This window comes from Pristis pectinata, chromosome 2 (genome assembly GCF_009764475.1).
Source record: "Pristis pectinata isolate sPriPec2 chromosome 2, sPriPec2.1.pri, whole genome shotgun sequence".
Lineage (NCBI taxonomy): Eukaryota > Metazoa > Chordata > Chondrichthyes > Rhinopristiformes > Pristidae > Pristis > Pristis pectinata.
This window is the reverse complement of record NC_067406.1, coordinates 132148579-132172558: the sequence shown is the minus strand read 5'-3', so window position 1 is coordinate 132172558 and position 23980 is coordinate 132148579. Positions and strand designations below refer to the sequence as shown.

The window sequence follows — 23980 nt, the reverse complement described above, 5'->3', positions numbered from 1 at the left end:
ATAACTACACTTCAAACGTTCTTCCTTGTCTTCAGAGCAAGTGTTCTGAGCTCAGGGAAAGGGCTACATGAATAGAAGTCTGCCTTTCAGTTCAATGGATGCAAAGGGGAGAAGAAAAAAACACACACAATTCACGGGGTGACTAATGCTGTCAGTCTCAAGTGACGCCGTTAGTAGAACTGCTGTCTCACAGCTCCAGTGACTCAATCCTGATCTCAAGTACTGTTAGAATTTGCACTTTCTGCCTGTGACCACATGGGTTTCCCCATGTGCTCTGCTTTATTCACACATCCAGAAGATATGCTGCTTGGTAGGTCAATTGGTCATTATAAATTGTTCCTAGCATAGGTGTGAGGGGAATGTGGAGATAACAGGATACAAGGGAAATTAGTGAGGGAATAGAATTGCTCTAAGAGCCAATATTGTCTCAATGGGCCAATTGGCTTCCTTCAATGTTGTGAGAAAACATGGAAAAGAGTTTGGAAAAGAGAATTCCAGGATTCTCTGCCATATACCTCCACAATGGAATGGAAATACATTGCAAGGCAAAATCTGCACGTGCTTTGAGTTCAAGGGTAATGCTTTGCTCAGTCTGATCAACAATAACTTTATTTCGATAGCACACTATAAAGGAAACCATCCCAAGGTGTTTCTCAGGAAGGTTATCAAATAAAGTTTGATACCACACAAAAAAGATATTAGGGTAGTGGACCAGAAGGTTGGTGAAAGAGTTACATTTTAACGAGTGAGGGGTAGAGAGCTGGAAAGCTTTAAGGAGGGAATTCATGAGCTTGGGGCCCAGATAACTGAAGTCATGGCTCCTGATGGTGAAGTAATTACATGTGGGCAGGATCCAGAAGCCAGAAAGACAGGACCACGGTTGTAGGACCGGACAGGATTAAAAATACAAGTGGCGAAGTCACAAAGATTTGTAATCAGCAACGTTAATTTTAAAATTGGTGCATTTCTTGAAGGAGAGGAAATGTAGGTCAAGAAACACAGGGGTGATGGGCAAACAAGAATTTGGTGCAAGTTAGGTCAGAGTTCTGGATGAAGTTGAGAGTTACAGAGAGTTGAGAGATGGAGCCAGAGTTGCCGGAGTAAATTTTGAGATAATTAAGGCATGGATGAAGGACTCAGCAGATGAGCCAAGGCAGGGACAGATTTAGGTATTGTTGCCATGGTGAAATAGACAGCCTTCACAATGACACAAAATGCTGTCTGGAAGTAATTTGAACAACAAATACAACATTAAGTTGCACAGCCGTGGTTATGAGTAATGATTAGCACAAAAGTACCAAACTGTTGTAAAAACCCATCTGCCTCATGAATGTCCTTCAGGAGAGGAAATCTACCATTCTTATACACTTATCTATGACTCCAGAAGCACCAATGTGGTCAACTCTTAAATATCACCTGAAATGGCCTCACGACCCATTCAGCTCAAGGACATTTAGGGATGAGCAATAAATACTGGCTTTTCCAGCAACACCCAGAGAGTTGTGGACACCACCCAGCGCATCACAGAAACCAGCCTCCCCTCCATGGACTCTGTCTTTACCTCTCGCTGTCTTGGCGAAGCAGCCAGCATAATCTAAGACCCCACCCACCCGGGTCATCCTCTTTTCTCCCCTCTCCCATCAGGCAGAAGATACAGGAGCCTGAGGGCACATACCACCAGGCTCAAGGACAGCTTCTATCCCACAGTGATAAGACTATTGACCAGTTCCCTTATACTGAGATTGACTCTTGACCTCACAATCTACCTTATTTGACCTTGCACCTTATTGTTTACCTGCAATGCACTTCCCCGTAGCTGTGACACTTTACTTTGTACTGTTATTGTTTTTACTTGTACTACCTCAATGCACTCTGTGCTAACTCAATGTAACTGCACTGCGTAATGAATTAATCTGTACGAACTGTATGCAAGACAAGTTTTTCACTGTACCTCAGTACAAGTGACAATAATAAACCAATATCAGCACCCAGTTCCTAAAAATATTCTAGGTTAGATTCAGACGAGAAGGATCAAGCCAGGAGTTAAGGAACAGAGTTTGCAACATGGACAAGACGACATAAAAAGGACTTGCATTTAAAAATATACATCTGCTGATTAATGCACTGCTCCATCAGGGCCACAACTGTATTGTCACTGGACCATTGGTTTGGAGATTGAGTTTAAAAGAAAGTTGATGGCACTGTAGCACAGCAGGTAGTGCTGCTGCCATACAGCTCCTGTGCCCATGTTCAGTACTGACATCGGGTGCTGACTGTGTGGAGTTTGCACATTCTCCCTGTAACCACATGGGTTTCCCCCTGGGTTCTGAGTTCCTTCCACATCCCAATGGAATGGTGTTTGATTGGTGAATTGGCTACTGTAAATAGCCCCTGGTGTAGATGTGCAGCAGGAGAATCAGAGGGGGAAGTTAGTGAGATCATAGGTTTCAGGGAGTGATGGGAATGCTCTGGGAGCAGCAAAGACTCAATGGGCCAAACGGAACAGTTAAATCAGCTGATGAGAAAGGAAAATGTCATTTTTTGTTAAAAGCAAACAAACTAGTTTGGGGGGGGGGGGGGGAGATTTCCACACCAAAAGCACGTTTTGTACCTTAGAAATTCCCAAGGAATCCAGCTAAGTAGTTTATAAGAGAAATGAAGGAACTGCAGATGTTGGATCTAGACGAAAAACACTCTGATGCTGGAGGAATTCAGCAGGCCAGGCAGCATCCGTGGAGAAAAGCAGGCAGTCAACATTTCGGGTCAGGACCTTTCTTTATAGTTTAGCCACAGTTCCAGCATTGGTAATATGGCTGACAATTTGCAAGCAAAGAGTAATGTCATGCCTTTCAACTCTTATGGATTTTGCCTATATTTCAACTACTTTTTAAAAAAAATCTTTGCAGTCTTACACTCGAAGATAAAAATCCTACATGGTGGTCGTCGTCACTCCAACAATGAATTCTCCTCCAAGCCTGATGCTGCACGTTGCTGGGACAGGACCCATTGCTAGAAACCCCACCTCCGTCCTGGCCGCATACTGCCCAATCCTCTGCCTCTCCAGACAGAGCACTATGTTGAGCCAAGCCGCAGAAAAGGTAGACCTTACCCAAGCCTGACCTACTGACATCCAGGACTGGAGGTCATAGACTTAGGCTCCACTTCCTGTTGCTGGGAGGCAGAGCACAAGGAAGCACTGGGAGGGAAAGAGCACGTGGGTGGGGGGGGGGGAGGGGGGGTGAAGAGAAGGCGAGAGGCAAGTGCATGTGATGGATGAGCGCAAGAGAGGGACAGAGGACCAGAGATGTCTACAGGGAGGGGAAATGCACTAAAGGCCTTACTGTTCCTGGTGCGGAGAGCCTGGATCACTCCTTGACATCACAATACTGCCTGTGGAGTACTTATTTGCTGAAATTTGTTTATTGGTGGATGTTGGGTCAGGATATGATGCCCACCTTCTCTCCTAGCCTATGCTTTGATATTCCACCCATGCTTTTTCCTACAGTATCTAGACTCATGGAGTTGAAGCCTGGAGAAATTTTTGGCCAGGAGACATTAATAAAGGCCAACTCTTCAGCCCAGATCCAAAATGCCTCATAGCCAGGTGTACAAGAAAACCAGCACAAATCCTGTTCTCCCATTCTCATCCTACACCCAACACCCTCCTGTAGCAGTCCTGGTTCCTACACAAGAGCAAAGCAAAGTGATGGCATTTTCTCCATTCCCGACCAGAAATTCACTAAACTTCAGCTGGAGAACAAGGTGGGTGGTTGGGAGTTACTGGCAAAACAGTTGGTTTATTGAATTAAGCACAACTTCTCCCCAGATGCAATCTATGCTGATCAATATTAGCTGAAGGAAATATTGGCACAGGCTGCACAGTGAGTTATTCAAGTGAAATCATTCCAACACTGTGCCCTGCTTTGACTGCTAACTAAAGTGTTCTGGGCCGAGTGGAACAAAAAGGACACGGGTTAAACAGCTTCATTCTGATGAGGCAGTGGCACCGTTCCATGATTTGCTGCAAGAGTTGGCTTCACACTTGCAATGTTCCAACAAGATTGGTTCTCGGACTTAGTAATACCAGAGGGTGCTGCTGACCAAGTGTCATAAACATCCATCTGATTTTGGAACTGCAAAGCTGGAGGGCAAGGGCCCATCTTTGACCAGAGGTAAATGTAATCCATCTGGTACAATGCAAAGGAATGGAGTGCACAGGGTATTTGGTATTGGTTTATTATTGTCACTTGTACTGAGGTACAGTGAAAAGCTTGCCTTACAAACCATTTGCACAGGTCAATTCATTACAGTGCTGTTATACTGAGTTAGTACAGAGTGCATTGAAGTAGTACAGGTAAAAACAATAACAGTACAGAGTAAAGTGTCACAGCTACAGAGAAAGTGCAGTGCAATAAGGTGCAAGGTCACATCAAGGTAGATCGTGAGGTCAGAGTCCATCTCATTATATGACGGAACTGTTCAATAGTCTTATCACAGTGGCGCAGAAGCTGTCCTTAAATCTGGTGGTATGTGCCTTCAGGCTTCTGTATCTTCTACCCGATGGAAGAGGAGAGAAGAGAGAATGTCCCGGGTGGGTGGGGTCTTTGATTATGCTGGCTGCTTCACCAAGACAATGAGAGGTAAAGACAGAGTCCAAGGAGGGGAGGCTGGTGTCCGTAATGCGCTGGGTTGTGTCCACAAGTCTCTGCAGTTTCTTGCGGTCCTGGGCGGAGCAGTTGCCATACCAAGCCGTGATGCATCCAGATAGGATGCTTTCTATGGTGCATCGGTAAAAGTTGGTGAGAGTCAAAGGGGACAAACCAAATTTCTTTAGCCTCCTGAGGAAGTAAAGGTGCTGGTGAGCTTTCTCGGCCGTGGCATCTACGTGATTTGACCAGGACAGGCTGTTGGTAACATTCACTCCCAGGAACTTGAAGCTGTCAACCCTCTCAACCTCAGCACCATTGATGTAGACAGGTGCACATATACCACCCGCTTTCCTGAAGTCAATTACCAGCTTTTGTTTTGTTGACATTGAGGGAAAGGTTGTTGTCATGACACCATTCCACTAAGTTCTCTATCTCCTTCCTGTACTCCGACTCATCGCTGTAGGCCGTATCTCAAACAACGGTGGTATCATCTGCAAACTTGCAGATGGAGTTAGAGCAGAATCTGGCCACACAGTCATGAGTGTATAGGGAGTAGAGTAGAGGGCTGAGGATGCAGCCTTGTGGGGCACTAGTGTTGAGAATAATTGTACAGGAGGTATTGCTGCCTATCCTCACTGATTGCAGTCTGTGTGGGATTGGTGAGTCAAATTCTCTTCTATTTTATTTAGATTTGAAGTGCTACCTTTCTGATTATGAAGGCAGCAGTACCTTGCCTAAAATGTTTCCACCAATGTAACTCACGTCTTGAAGTGATAGAGATGCCTTCTGTAACTGAGCAGCCCCAACCATTTCTATTTCCCTTCAATTATTCCTCCAACCATCTCATGCATCCCTGAAGCAATAGAAATTGCCAGGATATTTAGGTGCATTTTGCCTCGATTTGCCCTCTGCCTCCCACGAGTGCAGCACTCCCAATCCTGGACAATATGAATTAAAATGGATGACTTTACTCCTGCTCACCGACTCCCACCTGCAGTCAGGTTTCACCAGCAAGTGTTGCATTGTGTCTGAACCATGCAACCTCCAGATCAAATAGTGTCCCAATCCTAACCTCAGGAGACACTGACTTCCACAGGTCACCTCCAGCTGCCTTTGGTAGGCACTTTTACCAAAAACTGGCATGGCCAGGATGTGATAGGGACACAATGAGCATTTCATTAAAGTAAAAAGACTGCAGATGCTGGAAAGCCGAAATAAAAACAGTTCTGATAAAGGGTCTAGGATGCAAAACATCAACTGTTTCTCTTTCCAAAGATGCCACCTGACTTGCTGTTTCTCTCCAGCATTTTCACAGCCATTTTATTAAACAGGCACCAGCTCATCAAATGATGAGGGTTAAACTTGGGTCCAAATTCTTTACTCTTTATTGGCCAGGTAGAGAGTCAACAAAATGGCAGAGAATATTTTAATTAATTAGAAAGATTCTTCTGAGTGGATTGTTTGGCTCACATCTCCTTGCTCTGCGTTACATGAGCAAATGAAAATTGGCAAAAATCTGATTTTATTCCAACCCAACATTTATTCTACAAAACCTGATGGGACTTTCCTTCACCATGTATCACCATAGAGGCTGTTCTCAGAGTCAAACAACATGGAAACAAGCCATTCGGCCCAACTCATCCATGCTGACCAGGATGTCTAGCCCAGATAGTCCCATTTGCCTGTGTTCGGCCCATATCCCTCTAAACTTTTTCTGTCCATGTACCCATCCAAAATGTTTTCTATCCACATCCCTGTGCTTTATATGGACTGCCAGACTGAGACCAGAATTGCAGTAGATCTTTAAAAATAAAACAGACAGTAGAAAATATCTATTTTATCAGCCAATTAGCCAGAAATAATACATCATTTTCAATTAAATTCTTTTGTAAATGGAAATTTAAAAACAAAACTGAAGATGACGGTAACACTCAGGTCAGCCAGCATCTATGGAAAGAAAAACAGGGTAAAGTTTTGGGTTGAAGATTCTTCTTATCTTTGTTTTTTTGATTTGTCTGATAAGAAAATTTCCACACAGCATCTGAGAGCAGAAATTTGATGTATGATAAAGAAATCACACCATATCTGTACTTGGAAAGCTTCCCCATGTCAGTCACTGTAAATCAGAGAGTTTGTTATAAGGGTGTTACACAATTAATAATAGTGTGTAGGATGATGCAGGGATTCAACCTGAATCATCGACTGTCCCTTTGCCTCCACAGATGCTGCCTGACCCGCTGAGTTCCTCCAGCAGTTTTTTTTTGCTCCTAGTTCCAGCATCTGCATCTGTACCTCCATAGTGTGTAGGATAATGTACTCCCTTACAATCCTGAAATGATGGATCCACCAAGGTATTAATGAGAACTCCAGAAAACTTTAAAAGGGCCAAGGAAGAGCATCAAAAGGAATTCCACTGATTGGACGGCCTATTAAAGAGCCAAGCACTTCATAATCAAGAATTAGGTGCAAGCTACGAAAGGCATGCCTCCATTATTGTACAGCGTTTATGAACAGCCAGGTCCAGGGTGTTGGGGACAGTAATGGTTAGAGACACAGTTGCAACTGGGAGGATGGTGGCAGGGTGCTGCATCTAAGACTTAGATGGGACGGTGGAGGCTGGGGCCTCTTTTGAGGAGTTCAGGGTTGGTGGCAGTAGTGTTGAAGAGTCAGACAATCTGGGGATGAGGATAATAGAAGGGGGGCAAAGGATAGAAGTAACAGGAGTTAGCGAGATCCCTATCCAGCACTGCACTGTAAAGTAAACTCAAGATGCTGAAAATACTCAGAAGACCTGCCAGCAGCTGTGGAGAGGGAAACAGAATAATCATTCAACATCATAATCTTTCAATAGAACTATTCGCATGGAGTGTAAGCACTCTGAAACATTATTCTTCTCCCCACAGATACTGTTTGAAGAGTTCTTCAAAGAGGTAACCAAGAGGATAGATGAGGGTAGGGCAGTGGACATTGTTTCTGTGGACTTCAGCAAAGGCCTTTGACAAGGCCCTGCATGACAGACTAGCCTGGAAGGTTAGATTGCACGAGATCCAGGGAGAGATGGCTAACTGGATTCATAATTGGCTCGATGGTAGGAAGCAGAGAGTGATGGTCAAAGGTTGTTGATAATCGAAGATTGGAGGCCTGTCACTGGTTGTGTGCCATGGGGTCGGCGCTGGGACCTTTGTTGTTCATGATTTACATAAATGAATTAGATGTGAATGTACAAGGCATGGTTTAGTAAGTTTGTGGATGATACTAAAATAGGTGGTATCGTAGACAATGAAGAAGGTTTTTAAAAATTACTGGGGGAATCTTGATCAGCTGGGTAAGTGGGCTGAGGTTTGGCAAATGGCTTTTTGGAAGTCAAACTAGGGCAGATCTTATACAGTAAATGGTTGGGCCCTGGGGTGTGTTGTGGAACAGAGGGACTTAGGAGTACAAGTACATAGTTCATTGTAAGTGTTGTCACAGGTAGACAGGGTGCTGAAGGTGTTTGGCATGCTGGCCTTCAGTCAGGGCATTGTGTATAGGAATTGGGACATTATATTACAGTTGTACAAGGTGTTGGGGTGAGACTGCACTTGGAGTATTATGCACAATTTTGGCCACCCTATTACAGGAAAGACATCATTAAATTGGAAAGAGTGCAGAGAAAACTTAAAAGGATGCTGCCAGGATGCGAGGGGCTGAGTTATAGGCTAGGACTTTATTTCTTTGAATATAGGAGATTGAGGGGTGACCTTATCGAGGTGTATAAAATCATCAGGTGCATTGATAGGGTGAATGCACACAGATTTTTTCCCCAGGGAAGGGGAACTAAAAACTAGAGGGCATAGGGTTTAAGGTGAACGGTGAAACATTTAAAAGAGACCTCAGGGGCAACTTCTTCACACAGAGGGTGGTACGTATACGCAATGAGCTGCCAGAGGAAGTGGTTGAGGCAGGTACAATAACAACATTCAAAAGAAATTTGGATAAGTACATGGATAGTAAGGGTTTAGAGGGATATGGGCCAAATGGGACTAGCTTGGTGGGCACCATGGTCGGCATGGATGAATTGGGCTGAAGGGCCTGTTTCCATGTTGTACGTTGCTTTTTTGTTTTGGAGTATTTTCAGTATTTTCCGGTTTGCATTGCATTTCCAGCATCTGCAGCATTTTATTTTTGGAATACACAATGACACACGGTATTGTCAGGAGCGTCCAATTTTAGGCACTTCCAGTACAAGGTTGAGTAAGTTCCCTGTGCTGTGTTTCTTTAGAATAAAGTGCAAGCACCCTTTATTTTAAGGCGGTTTGAAGTTGCTACATTCTTTTTCATTGGTTAATATTCAAGATCTACAGCCAACCCAAGATGTTGATCGGAGAAAAGCAAGGAGGAATAAATGACATAAAAGCAATAAGCCAATCAGGTCAAATCACAACAAATCAACCCAGGTTAAAATTAACTTAGGTTCACCATAAATTGACCATGATTAAGAATGACAGAAGAATTACAAGCTGTGACAGAATAATCTTTCAGGAAGTAAGAGTTACATTTATAAACTGTGTGCACAATATTAAACATGTTAAATGAATTATTGACATTGTTACATTCTAGAGTTTAAGGCAGGAAAACCTCTTGAGATTTGAAACCTTGTTTCACCACTTCAACTTCATTTACTATCATACTCTTAAAACTATCGTACTTGTAAAACTGACACCAAAGTTAGAGCCCTTCAGCTCACTCTAGAAACAGTCACACAATCTTCCGCCGAACATCTTGCATACGTCATTAGCCAGCATTTTATCTGAAGGAGCCCGAACTATTGAAGAAAATGATAACAAGAGCCAAATTAATCCAAGTTAAAAATAGCTACAATTAGCCAAAGGGAAGGTTCACTATCTAATCTCCATCTCCTGGTTACTCAGAGAGCTATATCCAGGATTGAAAATGAGTGTATTTTGACAAAGTGGACTTTAATTTGGAGTGAATTTCATCAGCAAATATTTTGAGGTACGCTTCATCTCTTTGTAAAAGAATTATTGCCAATTCAAAGGCCAAAGCAACATGTCCAATGGACTACTTCTTAGGAATAACCTTTACGTGTTGCTAATGTGAACAGTATTATTTCTTCATTCCAAAATGCGCTAATTGGATGATTAAAAACAACAGCTCATTTATCCATTAAATCAAAGGAATAAATTACTAAGTTCCAGAGAAAGCAATGAATTTAAATTACTTCAAAATGGCATTACCACCTCTTGGGAAAATCTTCAAAACAGGCTCAGCTCTCAAAACAAACAAAATAAAATCAATCCCAAGTCTCTGTTGTTTTCTTATTTTTGCTACCTCAGATTTTCTTTTTGATAAGGTTGCTTTATTTATAACACTTCATTCAGTTAGAAATACAAGTTCATGGATAAAGAATTCAAACCCACCTTAGACCAACATGGCAGCTGGACTGAAATACAGAATCATACATTTTAAACATTTTTGGTTTCTGTTTATGTTCTGTTATATGGTTAGTATTTTTCTTACTCCTATTAGTAATTAGTGGTTTTCATACATCCTTGGAGTGCTCAATTGGTAGCATAACAGATAAAATACACATTAGGTTCAAACCACAACACATGGCACATTTCTCATGCATTGCAATATTAAGATTAACTGCAGTCACAAGATGAAGCAGGGTTAGTGAGCTAGGAATTCCTTAATTGGCCCACGGAGATACAACTTGGTCACTTTTCAGTATAATATATTTTGCTATTTTTATTTTGTACTGTAAATTCCTGTGTAAATATTTACACTGGAGAATTCCCTATGTAAATGTTGTCATTGTGCAATTGCAACATATCACCAGCAGAGACACTGTTATACAGTGCACATGATGTGCCAAAGTGTCGTATGTGAAAATTAATAGCGATATGTGACTGGAAGCAATGGTGATGCAGAGCACAAGCCTGCAAGAAATCCAATAGAAATGGATACAGTGCTTGTATTGAGGCAGATTTCATGTTGGCTCACAGTCACTAGCCACATGCCCGGGCCCAAGTTGTTCTCTCCAGTATGACCCAGGGTAACGGCTTTCTGCAGGGAGTGCAGCTCCAAGCACTCAGGCAAGGCTAAGGGCAGCATAATGGGGGTCTCAGTGCAGACAGCTTGCTGCACTAACAAAATGGCTTTGACAAGCATTGAGGCCCTGCCACACACTCACCACCTGTCAAAGATGGCACTGTAATTTAATATTTATGACTTTCAAAACACAGGAACTGTCAAGATAAAAAAAATTTAAAAATTATTTTGTTTTAATTAAAACACAGAAGGACATGCACATATCAAAAGATTTCAACAAATAATTTTTATATTAAAAAAGTTCCTCTCTCTTTTCTCCTGCTGGGAGATTTCCCCATTCATTTGGACAGGGACTACTGTACTTATGCCAGGGTTAACCCAGTGCCAGTTCAGTTGCCAGACAGGGGCTTCCCAGGCAGAGAGCTGGAAGCCTATGAAAATTTGTCCTGCCCCATTGGACTCAATGAGGAGTTCACTGGTGGAGCAGAGGTGCCACACTTAGCTTTGCCCCATGACAGCACTGGAAGCTGGAGCTTTGGGGGAAGAAACACAGCCAAGTCCCAGCATTAGCACAGACATTGGTTTAACAAAAGGAAATGGTATCACACTAAAAGGATTCCTCCATATTTAAGCATCGTGCAGAGCATAAATCTCCCCCTACACTATTCCGCAAATTTGTCTACAAGAGAACGAATCGCTGCAGGCAGAAGAGATTTAGTTTAATTCAGCAGCATGTTCAGTGCATACATTGTGGGCCAAAGGGCCTGTTCCTGTATTGTTCTACATCCTAAAATCAAAAAAATGTTGGAAATCTAAAACACAGAATTTGCTGGAAATACTTAGCAGGTCAGGCTGTATCTGTGGGAAGAGAAAAGTGTTTCAGATCGAAGATCCTTCATCAAAACAGGTAGGTAGACAAAAAAAGCTTGAGCTGCAGGGAGGGTGGGGGAGGAGGACTGTTTCAGATGAGGTAAACTGTAAACAAGGTTATCTGGTCAGTGAATGACTGGGAGCAGTTGGAGAGTGAAAGCATCAGCAAAAGAATGTGGGAGTTGCAAAATGCAGAGTGGGAGAACATGCCCGGCAGGTGAGGCTGGGCATGTCCTCCACTCCCAGGAAGTAAAAGGGACAAGAAAACAATAAACAAGTTCAGCCAAGCAGGCACAGTAGTGTAGCAGTTAGCGTAACACTATTACAGCGCCAGCGACCCAGGTTCAATTCCAGCCGCTGTCTGTAAGGAGTTTGTATGTTCTTCCCGTGTTTTCCTCCGGGTGCTCCGGTTTCCTCCCACATTCCAAAGATGTACAGGTTAGGAAGTTGTGGGCAGGCTATGTTGGCGCCAGAAGCGTGGCGACACATGTGGGCTGCCCCCAGAACACTCTGCGCAAAAGATGCATTTCACTGTGTGTTTCGATGTACATGTGACTAATAAAGAAATCTTATCTCTTATCTTACAGACAGAAATCAAGTTGCCCAAAGTTGTAGAATTCACTATAAGTAACCTCACTATTTTTCAATTTATGGACCTTGTATCAATGCCTGGCAGAAGAGTGGCTAATTGTATCAACACTAACAAGGTGGTACAAAAAGAGTTTGAGCCCACAGTCCCAGAAATTGACAAATAATGTAGCATCCCTATGTCCTTTGAGCAAACCTAGGTTCAGAGGATATACAAACTGTGAGAACAGCAAGGGAGATGGAGAGATGTGGGTCTGATCTCCTTTCACTTTGATTATCAATGGAGCTGTATTAGAGTCAGAGTAATACATCACAGAAACAGGCCCTTTGGCCCAACGAGTCCCTGCCGACCAGATGTCTGTCCGAGCTAATCCCATTTGCTCACGATTGGCCCTTATCCCTCTAAAGCTTTCTATCCAAATGTCTTTTAAATGTTATTATTGTACCTGTCTCAATCACCTCTTCTAGCAGCTCATTCCAGATATGTACCACCCTCTGTGTGAAATGTAAAAGAGCGACTCCTTACGTCAGAGTTTTGTTCTATGGAGCTTTTAGAAATGCTGTCAGGCAGGAACTGTTTAAACAGAACATTTCATGTCAATGTCCCAGAGATTAGCCAGGTTCAACAAGCAGGTGTTGGGAAGTTTAAGGATTTTATTTTCCCCCATCTAAAACATACCTCGTTGTGAATGTGTGATTTTATTGAAGTAGAGTATATCCCATTGTAACCACTGAAAAGGTATTTAACCACCTGAATATAAAATTCAAAAGTAGGGATACAAATACCAGACAGGAAAGGGGCAGAGAGATTAAATCCTAGAGAAACAAAGGACTGCAGATGCTGGAATCTAGATAAAAAACAGGATGATGCTGGAAGAACTCAGCAGGCCAGGCAGCATCTGTGGAGAAAAGCAGACTGTCAACGTTTCAGGTCAAGAGATGAAGTCCTGCTTACTCAAGCCAGAAGAGGGGGAAGTACAAAACTAGGGTAGATCAAAGCAGTAGCTGTAGTTTCAATTGTTCACAAAATGAAGTTTTACCTTAAGATTAAGACCTTCAGTCACAAAGTTACTGATGTTAGGAAGGGTGAACTGGTCAGTGACCAGAAGTCGTGCCTCATTTGGATCATCGGCAGAAGGATGCAGGGGATGATAACAAGTATACACAGGGCTCAGCTTGTAGCAGAGTGATAGAGAGAGGAGTCAGTACCAAATGTAAGATTACTGTAATCTTTCAATCTCATTACAGAATAAGAAATTCTATATTCTAAAAATCCTTCAGATTTTTGTACAACCAGCAGTAATTCAATTATGGGCCTGTTGAAAACCTAGAAAGTGGGAGGGGCAAACTCTTGTGTGATAGCATGCATTGATACATTTTAATACACTACCACACCATGCCAGCAGGCACAGTAGTGGTTAGTGTAACGCTATTACAGTGCCAGCGACCCAGGTTCAATTCCCGCTGCTATCTGTAAGGAGTTTGTATGTTCTCCCCCGTGACTGTGTGGGTTTCCTCCAGGTGCTCCGGTTTCCTCCCACATTCCAAAGACATACGGGTTTGGAAGTTGTAGGCATGCTACGTTGGCGCCCGAAGTGTGGCGACACTTGCGGGCTGCCCCCAGAACATTCTATGCAAAAGATGCATTTCACTGTGTTTCGATGTACGTCTGACCGATAAAGATGTCTGATCTTGCCTTTACGCCATGGGTCAACAAGCTACCAGGGAATAGAACAAGAACAGCCAACCTTGTAACACGAAGGGCACTTAAAACTATTATGAAGAGGAAACTTTGATATCATCTACCCAAGTGGTTTTAAACTTAGGTTTAAATGTTTGAAGGACAATGTGCTATTTTACCTCAGATCATTGCAATGTGAGAACAGAAAAATCAACTGTAGAAAAATGAACAAACCAACCCTCAATAAAGTCAGCAGCTGCACGCATCCGATGGTTTGTTGCTCCTCCATCTTTGGGGGTGTTCAAAATTCCTAGTGCAACCTCAATAGCTTCCACCAGTTCATCCCGTTTGTCCTTCCGGATTGGTTTCTCCTCAGGATGTCGGGTGAGGCCCATTTCCAGCTGGTACACCTTCTGGAGGGTGAAGCTCTCAAACGGTATCACCGAATATTCCGTCGGCAACTTGACACCAGAATGGACTTCCGCTTTGTCGATCTGAGAGTGCAGGAATCCCAACAGATCGGCTTGAGTTTTCACCAGACTGCTCCGATCAAAATTACCTCCCAGTGAGTCGCCGTAGCGATCCTGTACAACCTTCAGCTGCTCACTTCTTTCTCGCAGTTCCTCCTTCAGTTGTGCTATTTGTTTCTTCAGGCTGTTGATGTAATTACGGTGTTGTTCCTCGCGCTCCTCAAGCAACACCTGAAAATTGTCTTTCCCAGTTGGCCCACTCACCCCAGGCAACAAAGGTTGGCCATCTTCCACCTTTGGAGTGCATGCCAGCATGTACAACAAGGAGACTATACTGCACAGAAAAACCAATACCGTGGCAAACTGCCAAATCCATGCCGGCGTTCCCCTTCGCATTATTCTTAACCACATCCTGTTTTTCTGGAGCGCCAGTCCAGTTAGTCAGTCCTGAATGATTTGACAGCAACACCATCAGTCTCTGAACTAAATGTTTTAGTCCTTACAAATCTTCTCATTTCAAGCAAAGCTCCTCTTCTGGTGGCTACTGGGAGACAACAACCTGAAAGCACAAAGACAAAACTGAATCAATACCCACTGCAAACCCCAAATCAAAAATTCATTCAGATAACTTTAATGCATTCTTTTCTCCTTACAAAATAAAATGTAGTTATTGTTTTTACATCATTTACCAGCCAGGATTTAATAGGCTCGAATATACTGTCTCATTATGTTCCAGCAAAATCAATTTTAACTTTTTTTATTTTGCTTATAAATTTCTCCCATCAACACAGAGGAAATAGTTCCTCTATAACTACCCTATCAAATCCCTTCATCATTTTAAACATCTCATTCAAATTACCCCAACTCTCTGAAATCATGGGAATACAATCTAGCTTTTTATATTTTTGTTCATGAGGTACAGATGTTGTCAGCAAGGCTCGGTTTATTGTCCAACCCACAGTGCTCTTGAGATAAGAGGGCAGTGAGAAGTCAACTACATTGGTGCAGTTTGGAATGACATATAGGCCAGGTTAATGAGGAGCACAGATTTACTTCCCTGTAGGGCATTTGTAAACTAGATGAGTATTTTTTAAAATATAACAGTGAAATAGTTTTATGTTGCTGTGTTGCAATTCTGCCTTTTATTTAATTAATGGAATTTAAAATCCCCAGCTCTCATGGTGGAAATTTGACATCTCTGGGCTAGAATATTACCACAGTGCTGGTAGATTAAGATGGGCAAGACTGAAGGCCCTGGGATTAAGTGACATTGCACTAATTTTACAGCTTTCAGGTGCATCAAGTATTGCCTGCAGCACTTAGAAGCCATCTATCAAAAACAATTACTGTAATCTTTCTGTAAGATTTGACACTTTTCTCTTTAGCCACATAGACCATTCATTTGCAGTCTAATAACATACGAAAGGCTGCAACTTAATTTCATTGCTGCAGTGTAATTAAAAATATTTGGAATGATAAATATTGAGTTCTAAGGAGTCCAATGGTTTGGGAATTTAAAAAAAAAACACCTTCATTTTGCTAACTGACCTGGTGACTTTGTCAACATTAAATGACCAGACACAAGAGCCAGTAAAATAGTAGGTACTGAGAGCTGGTCAGCCCTTTCACCGCTGATGCACTGGTCTCGGTGCTGGGAGGGCTTGAAGGAGCCTTTGCCAATCCAGGCAACTTGACACGTGTCAAGGACGGTGGTATATTAATCAAAATGCTCAGCAAAAAAATGATCAAGATTGAAGTGCTGAAGAAAAAGTATTAATATGTCCACCCAAGGTGATGTAATTTGGAGCAAACCCCTCTGCCTTTTGTGTATAGCTGTAAAATTGTGATTATGTTATAATGAGAAGGCAGGCTAGGGTTAAAGAACTGTGCAAATAATATGTAAACCATATCTGTACTGCAATAAGTATCTTTGCGTTTGTAATCACCTGAGACACTGCAGAATCAGGCAAACTCGTAAATACCACCTCATTAAAGTGACATTTCTATGTAGTAGTGATTAATGCAAATTACGTGGAATACTTGGGAAGATTGTGAACAAAGGCAAGCCCAAGCAAAGTGGTATTGGTTTATTATTGTCACTTGTACCGAGGTACAGTGAAAAGCTTGTCTTACAAACCGATCGTACAGATCAATTCATTACACAGTAGTTACATTGAGTTAGTACAAAGTACATTGATGTAGTAACAGGTAAAAACAGTAACAGTACAGAGTAAAGTGTCATAGAAATGGAGAAAGTGCAGTGCAATAAGGTGCAAGGTCACAACAACATCGATCGCGAGGTCATAGTCCATCTCATTGTATAAGGAAACTGTTCAATAGTCTTATCACAGTGGGGTAGGGTCTTTGATTATGCTGGCTGCTTCGCCAAGACAATGAGAGGTAAAGACAGAGTCCAAGGAGGGGAGGCCGGTGTCCGTGATGCGCTGGGCTGTGTCCACAACTCTCTGCAGCTTCTTGCGGTTCTGGGCAGAGCAGTTGCCGTACCAAGCCGTGACACATCCAGATAGGATGCTTTCTGTGGTGCATCGGTAAAAGTTGGTGAGAGTCAAAGGGGACAAACCAAACTTCTTTAGCCTCCTGAGGAAGTAGAGGCGCTGGTGAGCTTTCTTGGCCGTGGCTTCTACGTGATTTGACCAGGACAGGCTGTTGGTGATGTTCACTCCCAGGAACTTGAAGCTCTCAACCCTCTCAACCTCAGCACCATTGATGCAGACAGGTGCATGTACACCGCCCCCTTTCCTGAAGTCAATGACCAGCTCTTTTCTTTTGGCGGAGAAAAGGGATATGAGCTATTGTTCACAGATCGGATGTTCACAGGAAGAATGAGATGGGAGTGGACTGTGCAGGAGGGACAAAAGTGACCCAGCAGAGCTGCTATTCCGGGTGGAGCTAAAAAGGTGAGCTGGGGAATTTTTAAGAGAAAGCAGCATTTGAGAGGAAGCAGCAATTTTGACCACTGAAGTCAATGAATTTAATGACTGTACATGAACACAATGTCTGAGGATTGAGGTATAAAGCTAAGTACATGGAAGAAAGATTCACACAAGCTTAAGGACCTCGTGGGAAGAGGGGATGGGAGGGAACATACTGAAGACAAATAATTGGTTGCTGCTCATTTTGTCTTGTTCAGGAATTTTTCCCAATCATAGTGAGTAGGAAGTCCACTTAACAAAATGTTATGGTAAGATATAAATCTTGAACTTTACTTTAAAATTCTGTTCTATTGACTTCAGTGGAACCAAATTTCAAAAGCAGACTTCAATGCTCAAAATGCTTAGAGAACAAATTGCCATCCCATGCACAAGTGAAATTTTAATATAAAGAAAATGTCAAAAAATTAACAGCAGCAGTTACTTTCTCAGCCAGCAACATCAACTTCAACTGTTAGTACAAGTGGACAGCTACATACTGTGCCAATGTGCTGGAACTGTTTCATTATATTCTTTCCCTTGGGAAATATTTACATGCACATGGAATAGTATAGCATGTAATGTGGTTAGCAGATATCCTTGGGGCTTCTCACAGTGTTAAAATAGATGCTAAATTGGGATGTGACACCTGATGTGTGATATTTGAAATCTGACACTTACAAAAAAAAGTGTCATTTATAGAGAGTGTGACATCTACAGGAAGTCTGACTGCCGGTGGACAAATTTGATTCAATTTACTCCCTTCTCATTTTCACCAAGAAAGTTAAGTTGTTCCAATGTTCAGATAAGCACCATAACTAACACCAGAGCAATTGCTTCAAATTATTAACCAAAAGGATAGACTTTATGCACTCACCAACTTTTATCGATGCACCATAGAAAGCATCCTATTTGGATGCATCACAGCTTGGTACGGCAACTACTCTGCCCAGGACTGCAAGAAACTGCAGAGGGTTGTTGACACAGCCCAGTGCGTCATGGAAACCAGCCCCCCCCCCCTCCATGGACTCTTTATGTACCTCTCGCTGCCTTGGTAAAGCAGCCAGCGTAATCAAAGACCCCACCCACCCGGGTCATTCTCCCTTCTCTCCTCTTCTATCAGGTAGAAGATACAGGTGCCTGAGGGCACATACCACCAGACTTAAGGACAGTTTCTATCCCACTGTGAGAAGACTATCGAACAGTTCCCTTATACGATGAGATGGACTCTGACCTCAGAATCTACCTTGTTATGACTTTACACCTTATTGTCTACCTGAACTGCATTTTCTCTGTAGCTGTGACACTTTACTCTGTACCGTTATTGTTTTTACCTGTACTAGCTCAACGCACTCTGTACTAACTCAATGTAACCACACTGTGTAATGAATTGATCTGTATGATCAGTATGCAAGACAAGTTTTTCACTGTACCTCAGTACAAGTGACAATAATAAACCAATACCAAATATCCCAAATTAGTATTTATCATTCATGGTCTATTTTTCAGCTGTTATACTTATCACATGGACCTTTGCTGAGCTGAAATTAATGGTCTGCAGTGCAAAGTGTGTATGCACCAGCCTCTTGTGCTCTACCATTCATGGCCGATTTCTCATCTCAGTGTTACTTTCCTGTATGAACCTTAATTCTCTTGCTTGCCATAGCAATCAAAGAATTACACAAACAACAAGCATCCTGGTATCTAACCTGCACTAAGAAATCAATGCTTCATTCTTATATTTCATTACAATTCCAAGAGGAACATCATTCCTCCATAACATTTCTGTGCACCAGTTCAGTAAGACACTGGGAGCAAAATGGACACATCAGTGAAGAAATTAATAAACTTCTCCATAATGCATGCTATGTAAAAGTTTTTTTTAAAAAAGTTAATGTGGGTCATTGGTGCCCACTGTAGCCTGATAATAAAACAGTTGGAGTCATAGGTCCAAGGTTCCAAAATCTTGAGCAAATAATCTAGATTAACCAAATCTGTGTGGTGTTGAGGGAGTGCTGCAGCCTGACTGGTGTTTTGATGAGATTTCAAAGACTCCACCCAAACCTTTTGGGTGGGCATAAAAGACTCCATGCTGTTCAAAAGATGAGCAGTGGAGATCTCCATATTTATTCTGATTCAAAACAAAAAATCACCAAAGCAGATTATTTGTCACTTGTCTCATTAATGTTTGTAGGAGCTGGCTGGGGATACATTAGTGTTCTACTGTGCAACAGTTTCTACACAACATTGGGACATCACAAAGCATTTGATGCTCAGTGTTTTTAAACATAAAAGATGCAAGAGATAGCAGGAGCAGGCCTTTCAGACTCATGTCCTCCACTCATTAAAATCATGGCTGATCTTTTACCTCAGTATTACTTCCCTGTGCAAACTCCAACCTTCTTGATTTACTTATCAGCTGAAAGTTCTTCGATCTGTCTTCAATGTGCTTAGCAACTGAGCCTCCACAGCCCTTATGGGCACAGAATTCCAAGGATCACTACCTTCTAGATAAAAGAACTTTCTTCTCATCTCGGTCCCCAATGGCTGACGTATTTTGAGACCCTCAGCCCTGGTTTTAGGTAACCCATGCAGGAGAAAAACAGTAATCTCTCTTTCATTAATCCATACAATTTCTGGCTTATTTTCCAGGTACCCTGTTAACAGTTGCTTAGCAACAATTTCTATCATTCTCTCAGCTGCTTATGCATGGCTAAATGATCTGTAGTTTCTAGGCACACCCTCCCTCCTTGCATAAAAAAAGTAGGGTTGCATTTGTAAGTTACGTGTTCAAGTTTTTTTTTCTCTTTCTTGATACAGAATGCAAGATCTGGACAGAGAGATAGATAACTGGGATAAACCACTTTATCAAAAATTACAGGAATTCACTTGTGCATTCTATCGACAAATGTCTGCCAGGAACTCCTTTCACAGGGCTCCTAGCCATATGTCATATTTACAAGATTAGCTCCAATTATAGCCAATTAGAAAACATTAACTCTGTATTAGAAAAGTACAAATCATGGTTCTTTAACAATGCACAAAATAAAATTAAAATAAATCAGCAAAAGTTTAATGGTGAATTATACCATTCTTAGAGCAGTTAGAACAAAAGAATTTCCATAAAGTGCAAGTTCCTAATGTTTAAAATATTTTGACATCAAGATTAAAATGCATTCCAATTTGAACAATGTTTGCAGTAATAACAGAGCCACCTCTGCAGCCTCTAGATGACTGAATGCATTTAGGTTGCTAGTATGAGAGCCTGCTATACAGGGGAGACAAGCTTTAAATGGGAAGGAAGGGTTTTGGGAACAAAGAATGATGACATGCTAACACTACACACTGGAACTCTAGTACGCTGTGCTACAGGTAGGTAGAATTTATTATTCATACATACAGGATGTGGGTGTCACTGCCAAGACCAACATTCATAGCCTAAACCTGCTCAGTCATAAGTTACTTCCAAAATTACGAATCTCCAAACACACGATCACATTCATGGCTTTGTGAAGGCAACAGATGGAGGGCATGTGACTGGGGCCAGCAGGAGAATGGAGAGTTTCACACAGGCTCCACGGTACACTGTTCAAGCCCAGCCATGGAAAGAACTTGGCTTGATTAAGAGCATAAAGTTACTGTGCCTACTTGGCTGAAGGTGGTGTGCGGTGCAGAGAAACTATTAACCAAGTCAACAGGAAGGAGCACTATTGTAGATGTGCACTGACAGTTGCAAAGAGCAAGGCTAACTGGGTTCTAGATTTCCTGGAGAACAATGTCCAGAATTTCCTGTGCAGCTGTCAAAAAAATTTTAAGTGTGGAAGCAGGAGTCTGCAACAAAGCACGCCTCCTTTCTGAGGCGCAGATTATATGTGCCTGTGAACACTTTAAACCATCACTTGAGTAAAGTCCAAGGTAAACTAAACAAAATCTCGTACTTTAGCTTGCAGAACCACCTCAAAAATGTGGAAAACCTATAAATATTTTCTAAACAAACCAAACCTCAAAAGACAATAGAACATAGAACAATTACAGCACAATTCAGGCCCTTCAGCCCACAAAGCTGTGCCAAACATGTCCCTACCCTAGAAATTACTAGGCTTACCCATAGCCCTCTATTTTACTCAGCTCCATATACCGATCTAACAGTCTCTTGAAGGACCCTATCGTATCAGCCTCCACCACCGTTTCCGGCAGCCCATTCCACGCACTCACCACTCTCTGAGTAAAAAACTTACCCCTGACATCTCCTCTGTATCTACTCCCCAGCACCTTAAACCTATGTCCTCTTGTGGCCACCAATTCAGCCCTGGGGATAGCTAAATTTGATTAATTACTTTTTTGTAAAAAGATGTAACACAATCAAAATTTATATGGTTTATAACAGAAGCGACTTAATAAAACCCAATAAAAGGATTAATTTATTGTTACATCTTCATTTTGATTTAAAACTGCTATCCATTCTACGTTACACCCTCCTCTGAACTTTCTCCATATCAGGAGAGAGCAGGGTAAATTGTCTACCTGGCATTTTTCATGGTCAGTCAGTACTACATTACCAGGATACACAGGTTAGCCTGAAGTGGCACAATCACAACACAAGAACTACAAACTCTGATGTAGACCTTGTTTAGTCAATGCATAAAAACAAAAATAAAGTTAGTATTAATAACTTCAGAGAGTGGAGACAATACTGGCTCACCAGTAACTAAGAGCTCCTGGGATAAATGAGCGAGAAAGATACAGTGAGGGAAATCCAACATCTGAGTTGGTGTTTTAAAATGCCATGCTGACTTTCACACTCTTTCAATTCAGACATTTTCAGCAGGAAGCTGTGTCAAGATAATTTACTAAGAAGGGATTGTGATTGAATCCCAGCAGAAAAGCAAAGAGGGTCGCGTGGCTTTGAGTCACATGCAAAAGTAAAGAAAATGTTTTACTGTGAAGTGAGGCACAAGCACATTCCTTCTGATTGAATCCTTCCTTCTACACTGCCCTCCAAGAGAGGATAACATTTCCAGCCACGTTATCCACCATCAACTATTTACTTTGCTTATTCTGGAGTGTACAAATATTTGATTAAATTTATAATTAAAGGGGATTTTACTTCTATTCCAATTTTGAATAAATAGTCCACCAACCCTTTGTCAGAACTTTCCATTGCTTGGTTGAGGAACTAACTTCAGTGCATAGACAGTTCCTCAATTTCTCTGTGTAGGAACTTCTTGCAAAGGGCATTGAATTTTTGGAATTGAGAGTCAGCACCCTCTGCAAGCAGATAAATCTTTGTAAGATTTTTGCAAGTTATGTCATATGAGGTCACGGGAAGTAAGAAGGAAGATTGCTGGGGCCCCAGCAGAGATTTTGTAACTTCATTGTCCTCAGGCAAGGTATAGGAAGACTGGAGGATGGCTAATACTGTGCTTTTATTTAAGGGCATCAGAGAACGTCAGCCAGTGAGCCTTGCATCAGTGATGGAAAAAAAATTTATAGGAATGGATTCTGAGCGATAGGATTGACTTGCACTCATAAAGGCCAGACTGTTTAGGGATGGTCAGCATGGCTTTGTGTGGGGGAAACCAAATATCACAAATCTGACTTTTTTTTTTGATAATGTTAGATGTCATCTACATGGACTTTAAGCAAGGCCTTTGACACGGTCCAGCATGGTAGATTAGCCAGGAAGGTTAAAACATATGGGATCCAGGATGAGGTAGCCAATTGGATACAAAATTGGCTTGGTAGTAGGAGACAGAGGGTGGTAGTGGTGCATTGTTTTTCAGATTGGAGACCTGTGACTAGTGGTTTGCTGCAGGGATCGGTGCTGGGCCCTCTGTTGTTTGTCATATAGATTAATGATTTGGATGAGAACGTAGATGGCAATGATTAGTAAGTTTGCAGATGACAGAAAAATTGGTGGTGTAGCAAAGAGCGAAGAAGGTTGTCTAAGGTTTCAACAGGATATAGATCAACTGGGAAAGTAGGCAAGAGAATGGCAGATGGAATTTAACTCGGACAAGTGTGAAGTGGTGCATATTAGGAAGTCAAATCAGGTCAGGACATACACCGTGAATGGCAGGACCCCGGTGAGTGTTGTGAAACAGCGAGATCTTGGTTACAAGTTTATAGTTCCCTAAAAACGATAAGCACAGATAGACAGGGTGGTGAAGGTGTACAGCATGCTTGGCTTCATTAGCCATAGCACTGAGTGCAAGAGTTGGGACATCACGTTACAGCTGTACAAAATGTTGGTTCTGCTGCACTTGATGTATTGTGTACAGTTCTGGTCACCACACTACAGGAAAGATGTCATGAAGCTAGAGAAGGTACAGGAAAGATTCACTATGGCATTGCCTGGATTGGAGGGCCAGAGTTATAAGGAGAGATTGGATAGTCTGGGTTTGTTTCCCTGAAGCAAAGAAGGCTGAGATGTGACATGATAAAGGTATAAAAAATTAGGAGAGGGAGAGATAGGGTAGATAGCCAGAGCCTGTTTCCCATGGTAGAGGGCGTCTAAAACTAGAGGGCATAGGTTTAAGGTGAGAGGGAGGAGGTTTAAAGGGGATCCGAGGTGTACATTTTCCACACAGAGTAGTTGGTATCTGCAATGAGCTGCCAGAGATGGTGGTGGAGCCAGGAACAGTAACAGCATCAGCATCTGGACAGGTACTTGAATGAGCAGGGCATTGAAGGATATGTAATTAATGCAGGCAAGTGGGATTAGTATAGATTGGTATG

At 42.1% G+C, this 23980-nt stretch overlaps 1 protein-coding gene across 1 annotated transcript in view; it reads right to left on the bottom strand.

Annotated features, from left to right (window-relative positions):
* Positions 1 to 23980, bottom strand: part of LOC127587115 (chondroitin sulfate N-acetylgalactosaminyltransferase 1-like) — a 121844-nt gene that overhangs the window by 62259 nt on the left and 35605 nt on the right. Inside the window, exon 2 of the mRNA XM_052045333.1 lies at positions 14081 to 14871. Within this exon, the coding sequence (XP_051901293.1) occupies positions 14081 to 14723 (643 nt within the window). The 5' untranslated portion in view covers positions 14724 to 14871. The remainder of the gene's footprint in view (positions 1 to 14080; positions 14872 to 23980) is intronic.